Here is a 9,945-nt window from a genome sequence, read left to right on the forward strand (position 1 = left end):
TGGTTTATTTAATAGGGGGATGGAAGGAAGCAGAAATGTCTGGTAAGAGTGAGATGTAAAGCTCCTGTTTGTAAACTAAAATGAACCAACACATGACCTAAGGGCAAGCTTTAGATGGACTGTCTTTCTAGACCTAGTTCCTATAATTCTTATTAAATGTTAACAGTAGAGCTGAACATTCCTTTTTGCCTGAGAGCTGAATGTTGAAATAGTACAGCATTCTAGTGGTGGATGTTGCCATTGGTAGATTAACGTTCACGCGTTTCAGTCCACAGCTCCTGAAAATGAGATTTTTTTTTTTTGGCCTCAGATCACTCAAACATATGAGCAATATTATAAATCTGTTCTTCTACCACAAAATAACACTGTGGAGCAAACTTGTCCCTTGGCAGCAGTGGGCTTACATGAAATGAAATGAAATTTGGCCCATTTTTTATAACTATTGATGTGTAAAGTTCAGAGAGCTTAAAGGGCATTCGCATTCAAATGAAGAAGGACCTCAACACTTCTAAGGGAAAAAATATAAAGAGTACTGCAGTAGTTATACAACAGTTTTTAGTATTAGCAAGCAGATAAGTTCATATTAAAGAGTTCTAGGAAAAACCCCACAATGTGCAAAAGTTTGTTTAGGATAATTGCAAGTGGCAAAAGGAGGCTGGCTGGTGTGTTCCCTTACAACATCCTAACTGTTCCTTTGACAGCTGCTTTAAGTTGACACCAGATTGGTACATCCTGCAAAACAGCCACAGTATAGGTTTCAGGAACATCCTAAAGGAAGAGAGTTAAAAAGGACAGTTTTAAAAAGAGAGAGAATTTGCTATGCATTGCTGTCCATGTACTGTGTGATGCCTTTGCTTCTAATTCCAATGTGGTAAGTGCAGAAAGCCTGAAGGGTTGCAGAGACCTCAGGAGCCAGATAAGATGGGCAGTGCTGGCTCAGACAATGTATCTCACACTTGGCTTCCATGGCAGCTGCTGGGTACCTGTGTTGGAGGGGTTGAGGTGTGTGCCTTCCCTTGCCTTGCTGGAGTGGTCTAGTGGGAATAGGGAGAGAGAGGTGTGAGGAACAAGGAGCCTAGAGGTTTGTTTTAAGTTCCAAGTTCTGAATTCAACAAAGGGATTTGCCCTCCCAGGAGGGAGCAGCTATTTAAAGCTCTTCCTGGTCAGCAGAATGTGTGAGAAAGTCAGTACATGCTTAGCATTCAACATTTGCTGGAGGATGATGGAGCACGGCAAAGGCATCTGCAGTTCTGGTGAGGATGGCAGAGCAGATCGCTCCAGAAAGCATCCAGTGCAACTTAAAAGTATTTTTCACTGTGGACAAGCTGCTATATCATTTTAATTATGGTTAAAGAGAAAAGGCAACTTTTAAAGACAATGGCAAGCCAGAGGTAATGTTGTATATAGTACTGATGGGTTTGAAGACTTGAATTAGCTCTGACTCTCTCACCAGCCATCACTAAGTTTTTTCTGCTTTTCCTGTCTGTGTATTTTCTTTCTCACAGTTGATCTGGAGCAGGTATTTGAGCTGGATTCTCTGGAATACTTGGAGGCCCTGGAATGTGTGACTGAGCGTTTGGAAAACCGTGTGAACTTCTGCAAGGCCCATCTCATGATGATCACCTGTTTTGACATCACTTCTCGACGCCGATAAAGTGTGAACCTCAAGAGAATTTCAATGCGCATCTCTGCCATCCTCCTTTTCCCTTCCAAACAGCATCCCAAAGACAAAAGAATGAGGATGAGGGTTGGAGTCAAGTCTCAGCTGTGTGTATGAGAGATTTGCTATTCTATACAGAGGAGTAGTATTAAAAAACAAACAGAACAAGCATGGAAAATGGAGATAGAAGGTTGTTGATACTCTTGGCCTAAAAGAGCACTTTGCAGAACCTTTTAAGGACATGTCTGTAAATAAGAACTGCTGGCAGAAGACACTTCTTTCCCTGCATTAGCTGAGGAAGGAGGAAAGGTGGTTGTGGGACTTCCATTGAGAGGTTCATGAATAGAAACCTATCCAGAAAAACTGTTCAAGTGCCTTGCAAATCTTTGTTATCCAAACATTTATGTTCATACTTTATTGTGTACAGATGGTGCTAGTCAAGAAAAGAAAAAGGAAAAAAAAAAACAAATACACTTTTGAAATGTATTTACAGCTTGTTTTTCTCTTGGTGTTTTCTCCTATTTCAGACTTGCTGTTTCTAAGTAACTTGTGTTTGTAGAGATATTTCCTAATCAGTACAACATATGAATAAATGTTAACTGTCTTTTCTTGTTACCAGAGTAAGGCCACTCAAAGAGAAATTCAGCTTTCCTAGATGACACGAACACATTTCTAGCAGAGAGTAAGGTTTGTTTAAATGCTTTTCTGTACTCTTATATGCTGTACAACACCATCATTTTCCCAGGCTGTAGGTTTTGCAGTGTATGAGAGAGAAGTGACATTACTGTGAAGTAAATGTCTTTTCAATTTGATGCAATCCCCATAACTTGTTTTCTTGTTTGTACACGTTTTGCTTTGTACTGGCTGGAGCTATGAATGAGGAGGTATTTTTATCCTAACCCCTTTTTCTGGTACTAGTACCTTGCTGGAAAGTTTTCCTCTAGGCTAAGGGTTCCCATGTTTATCAGGCCAAAAATGAGTGATTCTTTCTTGAGACTATGACTGATAAAATTTAGCTTTGCCTCTTTATAACATACACCACAGCGAGACACGTTTTGTCAGCTTCTGATTCTGGCCCAGTGTGTCCATACTCGCAGATGTACCAGACAAGTGCAGGCTCAGCTCAGCTCAGCACATCTGGAAATAAAGCAAATGTGTAGATACAGCAGTTCAACCATGTTGGTTATGGCATTTTCACTAATCTTCAGTACCTGAAGCCATGGTGAAATTCACATGGACATCAAAAGGACAAGGGTCTGCACCTCCATGCATATCCAATTATTCTACTAGTTGGCCTCTTTATGTATAAAACAGTATGTGGGGAGGAACATCCTTTGTATTTCATAAACAAATGTGCAAAACCTGCATTTTAATTACATATGAGCACGAAGAATTATTTTTTTGAATTAGGTTTTTTATTCCTCTACACTGAAATAAGCACATTCACAAAAATTCCTCTCTCACATACATTTGTGCTACCCTCCTGTGGCTTATGAGGAAATAAGACTCTCATTTAATATACTCAAAATGCATCAATTAACTGCTGTACTTAAGTGCAACTCTTCTTTTACCTGCACCATCATGTCAATGCTCTTGCAATACCCCAAGCAGAAAGTCTCAATGGAAAAATAATACTGGTAGATTTTCTAGTGGTTAGGTGAACAGAAAAGCTTCTTTTTAAAAAGTAGAAGTAACATTTGTATAGTTCTATTTTCTTCCAGTGCTCTAAAAACTTGTAATAACAAATCTTACTCTATTACCCTTGTCACTGGATTTGGTAGAAATTTGTACTTAAAATCCTTATATAGGATTATTTGGAAAGGAAAAAAGGTCCTGTGTGAAAATCACTTTCTAGTCCATTCCACAGCAATTTCCCATCATAAAACTTATATTCTAAGTAAGTATTAAAGACATGTCCCTTTGTTTCTCAAAGAAGAAAAACCCAACCAACTCTGAAAATCCCCCCAGACAATGCAATTTAGCTGGCTTTCTTGTCTTTAGAGCAATTTCAGTAGCAGTTACTATGTATTGGCTCTTTGGAGGCCATCTCTTCTCTGCAGAGGCTCATGGATTGAGTACGGCTGCAGAGAGCCAAGGAAATCGTCCCTGCACACAGTCCATGATTTACACAGGAGTGGTGATGTTTCTGTAAATCAAGTGGACACATTTCAGAGCTATTGTAAAATACCTATTGCATGTAATGTGCCTCACCCACATTAACTCAATTATTCATTGACTCTCAATTTGGTGCTTCTGTAGCTTAGGAGGCCTAGCAAAAAGCACGTGTACCTAGCCATTATTTTAAAGAGTTAGAGCATATGTTCACCCTGTTTATCACAATGGACAAAAATTGATCCCTGAAACCAAATTGATTATGCCAAGGAGGAGTTTTGCATACTAAAAATATGTACTAATTGAGCAGAATCACAGTACTTACAAATATTTTATTTCTGAGGACCTAATTAGAGTAGCCATTAACTCCCATAATATACTAGTATCCGTATAATAAAATCCATGTGCATTCTTGACTTTCTGCCATTCATTTCAGAATTTGCCACTATGTTTTTAAGAACTGTGATGGCTTAATACAAAAAAAGGAATGAAAAATTTGTAGAGATTTGATATGATAAAATGTTTTCTTCTTGAAAACAGCTTTTGACTTCAGAATTTATATTGTTGTAATTCAAATATTTGCAATACACATAAAGCATTCAGGACCTTATTATGAAATTGACTCAGTTTGCAGTAGCCAGCATTTTAGAGAAGACACATACACTTCTGCAAGTGATCCAGGAAACCCCATTCTTTAAGGTATTGCCAGCATAATGCTGTTTTTATGCTGATTTTTTAAAAGGCATCATGTTGCCCAAGATACCCAAGAGCAACATGAATGGAATGCCCAATCATTTTCACATTCAGAAATCAGTCTTATTTCCCTGGGACAGCTTTAGTAGGAAACAGCAGTGTTAATGTGATTAGGTTTGAAGGTTAATTTTTTGTTCTCGGTGTCACAGGAGACCACAGCTCCTCACTGTCGGGCTGTGAGGTGACTGAGGAACACCAGCACTGCTCCACCAGCACCTGGGGGTGCTTAGGGAGAGCTGCTCCTCCTGGCATCCGTTAACCTGACCCATACAAAGGGCAGGAGTTGCTCTATAGCCATAAATTCAAGTGTAACCATGGGCTGGAGACTTTGACTGTGCTGTGGATTCAGTCATCCCTCTGGTGTGTGTGAGCCCTCACCGCAGGCAGATGCTGCTCTGGCTCTGGTTGCTGGGTCAGTTTGTGCTCTGAAGGGTGTGAGAGAGCCATAATTTCTTGGTACATTTGTCACACATCTTTTCTTTTGTCATGCATGCCTTGCATTTGCCTCAAAACCATTCCTTATCAATTCATTCAGATCTGAGTAATTCAAAGTATTACTTTACAGAAAGACAAGGAAATGAATATTCTCCTTTCTTAGGTTTTCTCAGCTCGCCTGCTCTGATAAAACTGAGGCACAATTGCATTAAGAACCAGAAGAGTTATAACAGAGGAAACCCAGTTGTGAGGAAAATTCATCCATCTGCCGTTTTTGGGATATTTACTGTTAGTTATACAGTAGAACATCATGCTATTCTTACGGTATTTAACACCCCCCTAATTTTGTGTAAGGGCCACACACAGGGCTTTTGCTGAAGATCTGTCTTCTATCCAGTCTTAGAAGACCCTCTGCCATAAATCCTAGCTTCTGAAACTTGCAGGTCCATAAAACAGCAACTGGTACCAAGCAATGGCATGATTCTCTGACATTATTCTTAGTGAGAGGTGCATAAAATGTGCAAAAAGGGATCAAAGAAATACACTGGCATTTTTTTCTTTTATCTCTAAATGTGGCTATTATAGAGGCTGAAAGCTGGGAGTGATGCTGGATGTAATACACACCAAATCCCATGTTTGCTCACAGAAAACAGTCAGTCTATTTTGAAGTATGGGTTTTATTTTTTCACTTTTTAATTTTATCTCAACAATGTGGCTTGTCTTAAAATAGGGACCTGTGGTATGGAATTCAAATGTGATGACAGCTGAAAATTATAGACTCTTTTACGCAAATCACCTTTTACAAATGTTTGTGATTTTGCTGCATCGTTTTTAATGAGCTAAAACTCACTGTAGAAACAAAAGCTGTGCATGCACAGATAAATACACAGGTGCACAGCCTGAGGTGGCCCCCTCGCCCATTGCTGTGGGGAAGGGGCAGAGCTGCTCACAAATGGCAGCACCACCACTTCCCTTCCCTCCTCCATGGAGTGCCTGCCTACAAAACCTTTCCCTTTGCACTCACTTGGGTGAAGTTAACTTACGCTACACTACAGGGAAAAGTTATCCTTGAAACTCTTCCAAGGGCTTCTTTCAAAGGTTCTTTCTTACCCAGGTTCTTCAGCATATGTAGCCAAATTGCTGCAGGTCTCACGTAGAGGCTCTTAAAGCCTGTAAAAGTATTCCAGACAAACTGCTCTGTATTTCAGAGTGTCATGAATTTACTGCAAGGTATTTTATAATCTCAGCTGTTTAACACAACAATTTCTGCATATGCCTGAAGCATCCAGCATAGTTACATCAACCGAGGGCCTGGACTCTTGGTGGTCTGTGAAGCTTTCTGTCTAGTCCTAACAGATTTAAAATGGTAAACTGAAACTTCTGCATTGCAGAAGCAAATTGAGTTCTCCTATACCAGAGGCTGAGCATCCTCTGAAGCCTCTTCATATGATGGGAAGGGTGGTTGCACAGCATAAGGGATGCTGCAGAGATCGCTGCAGAGATCAAAGCATTGGTATCGTTAAATACCAGTAGGAGTGGATGATGACGATAGAGAGAGGCATTTCTTCTCAAATGCATGGGTGGTGGCATACCTTGCTTAATCCTGATGTCCTCATGGTCTTTGTTTCATAACTCCACAGGCTTTTGCATTGGCAACACACAGCAGTTTTTGGGGACACAAGACTGGCTGTTGCTAGCCATCCTAAGGTTTGTAAGAGGTTTCCAAATAACCATAGCAAACAAAACTGTGAATGATCTGTCAATGCAAAGTTAATAATCTCGCTCTCTCTTGCATTTATTGTGCGCTCATCCCAGGGTTATCTGAGCATCCACACCTGTTCCTGGAAATAATAAACCATTTTATCATTGTCTTTATCTTTTTTCTTTCTCCTTCTCAAGCAACCTTTCAAAACAAACAAAAAAAAAGTTAATTTTCCTTTGGAAATGTTGCACCCTTTTGCCACCAAATTCATGACTGGCAATCTCATGCTCACTTATGCAAACTTTTGAAGCTCACAAAGGGCATGATGATTCTGCAAAGAATGGAGGTGCTGAAAGTGAAATAGTAGCATTCAGTAGCATTCAGCTGTTCAAACTACCTTCAAACCCTCCTGGACAGGAAATAAAACACAACCCAAGCCGTCTTTGAGTGGTCCTACTTAAGTATTGAACAAACTTTATAATAATGGTAATAAATTGGTGCTTGAGGCAGTTTCAGCTATATTACATATTCTCTATATACTATAGATATGGATGTATTCACCTCTTTATTGTATATGTATGTGTGTGAGTGTTTACATGTAGCACACATACATATATGTTTTATGTATGCATAGATACTAACTTTTCTACATTTTACTTCTTTCCCTCCCATAGCTGAAACTGCTGGTTACTAACATCCACATCCACATCATATTCTATGTATGAAGGATATAATTTATTTGTAAACTCAGGATGTTCTTGTTTTATAGAGTTGCTTGTATTTTATAATTTATTTACACATCATGGTTGGAAATGCTTATCTAAGTGCTATGCATTGAAGTGTATGTTTGCTAAATCCATTTCACTCTGTCCGTGGCTATGTTCTTTCTCATTATAACAGTGGTATAAAATAGGGCTAAGGAGGAGAGAAACTGATAGATATAGAACTTATGATGGGACAACTTGGTCCCATCATTGGGCATTGGATGTATCAGTAGTATATATATACATATATATATATATTTTATCAACTAAATTTTATGGGGAAAAAAGGAGAAAGAACAGCACGAGGACAAGTTCAAAATGTGGAAAGTCACAGCCACTTCCAAGTTTGTCAACAAATGCATTGAACCTTTTGCCATTAAAATTGTAAAGTTTATTGTTTGCTGGCTAAAAAATATCCCTTTTGTGGTATCTGAGGTGTGAAACATTGTCAAAAATATGATGTCTGGAAAAAATCAAACTATAGTGGCATTAAATGTTTACTTTTATCTTACCAATATATCTGCCTCCTCCTCCTGACTCTTTGACTTTAGATAAGAGCATCTAATGGCATTTCATACCAGGGAATGCTTTTGAACCAACAGGACGTTGGTATTATAGCAGTGAAAGTGAGCAAGAGAGCAAGACCAAACCTGAAAATAAGATGACCAAAGGGGTTCTATCAAGCAAGTGTTACTGAGAAGCAAATCCACCAGAAAACAGGAATTGCAGGGTTTGGTACCAATGCCAGAAGTACTACAAGCAGACACAGCAGCATTAACTTCTCCCCTGCTCCTGTCCAGAAACACAAAGATGACACAGTCACAGATCTGAAATGGTCAGGCTTTTACATAACCTGGTTATGCATATTCACAGGGATTAATCTTTTGCATCTGTGAGCAGAGAAAAAATCTGAGACCAAACAAATATAAAATGTATTCATAGGTATAATTTTTTATCAACTTTAGCAATTGTGTCACATTTCCTTCGGCCACCATGCAGGTAAGTAACACACGGGAGTGATAAAAAGAGTTTGTGTCCATTACTCAAGATATTTTTCTCTCTCTCAGAGAGGCAGTGGTGGCAGGTTCAGCTGACCCCTGAGCTGCTGCTGAGGTGTGCACAGTATCTGCTTGCCTTCAGCTCACCTTTGTGGCGTTCCCTGTTGATAATTTGGGAAGAGCACCTTGCTTGCAGGGCAAGATGTGAATGAGCTCTCTGGGCAAATCTCACATGCCCACCAACACCTGGATAAGCCCTGATAAGGACACTGTGCTCTTCCCTTTGGAAGAAAACCACAGATTTTATTTCCTGTAGGAAAGATTTTTAAAATAACTCAGGTCATTCAAAGCATCCTTTAAGACGCATCATCAGCTGGCAGATGATTTTCCATATTCCTTACTTTACAAGGAAGATGTTAGGGTGTTAGGCATTAAATGTTTGGTTAACGGTGATAATTTATTAAGTTCCTTTCTTTATCTTATTACTATACAGCAGAGTGGCAGATCTAGCAGTCACAGCAGCAGAGAATGCAGTTGTTTATGGGGACCTATTTTAAAGGAAAAATATGGAGGTGGATACAGCGGCAAAGGCTGGCAAAGGTGGTGGGAAGGACACAGTCTCCTCCCTTCCCCTCTTAGAGCAGCAAGCCCTGTACTACCTTAGCTGTTGCCCCAGGCCCATGAATTTGCATGCTGTGCCTCTCCAGAGTAGCTGTAAATGAAGATAAACAGCCATTTCTTTGTCTGTGGGCTGTTCAGAATAGCTCTGATTTGCTCTAAAGAGCTAAAAGGCTTATTGCCTACTTTTGAGGTAATTTATCTTCATTGCTGTTATCATGCAGCCACATCAGTATTAAGGAGCCCGAAGTGCCTTACAGAGACAAAAACAGAAAAAATGGGTTGGTGCAAGTCCTTGATTTTGTCAAAGACAGAACTGATTGTGAGGAGCTCTAGATGAGCTGAAAACAGAACCAATTCACTCTTGGTCAAATCTAGAGCCTTACAGCCCTCAATGTCACACACTTGTTATTTGGGGCAGGAGAGCAAGGAAAGATTTCATTCACAGAGTGGGAGCAGGGGCTCACACCTGGCAAAAGTCTGGTGTCCTTATGAGGCCTGCTTGAAACTGTTGATACCTCTTGTGAAGTAATGCCCTAGCAGTGGCCAAGTTTTGTCTTCAAAAAATGAACTTGCCAGACTATAAATCAGGTTTAGTGTGGAAACCTGACCAACCCCATGTCCTTATGGGCCCCAAATAAACTCTCTAGCTATTGGGAAACCAGGAGGTCAGGTTGCTGCTAAAGCATGTTCCTCTCCCACATCCATCTGCAAACCAGGCTCCCGGGAGCTCACCCTCATTTTGGCTGACAGTGTCTGCCTGGAAGACACTGAAGAGGGATGAAGGCTCGAAAAGTCAGTTCCCAGTCTCTGAGGTGAACACAAAGTTAATATTTAGTTGCTCTGAAAAAGGCCATCTGTGGATTTTACGGTTTATGATAGTTAGTAGTCCTGACAGTTGCC

The 9,945-nt window shown here is 40.0% G+C and overlaps 1 protein-coding gene across 1 annotated transcript in view; it reads left to right on the top strand.

The window, feature by feature from the left end:
• KIF26B (kinesin family member 26B) overlaps window positions 1–7,937 on the top strand; it is a 279,048-nt gene extending 271,111 nt beyond the window's left edge. The window contains exon 15 of the mRNA XM_063390955.1: window positions 1,506–7,937. Within this exon, the coding sequence (XP_063247025.1) occupies window positions 1,506–1,654 (149 nt within the window). The 3' untranslated portion in view covers window positions 1,655–7,937. The remainder of the gene's footprint in view (window positions 1–1,505) is intronic.
• Window positions 7,938–9,945: the final 2,008 nt, after the last annotated feature.

This window comes from Prinia subflava, chromosome 2 (genome assembly GCF_021018805.1).
Source record: "Prinia subflava isolate CZ2003 ecotype Zambia chromosome 2, Cam_Psub_1.2, whole genome shotgun sequence".
Lineage (NCBI taxonomy): Eukaryota > Metazoa > Chordata > Aves > Passeriformes > Cisticolidae > Prinia > Prinia subflava.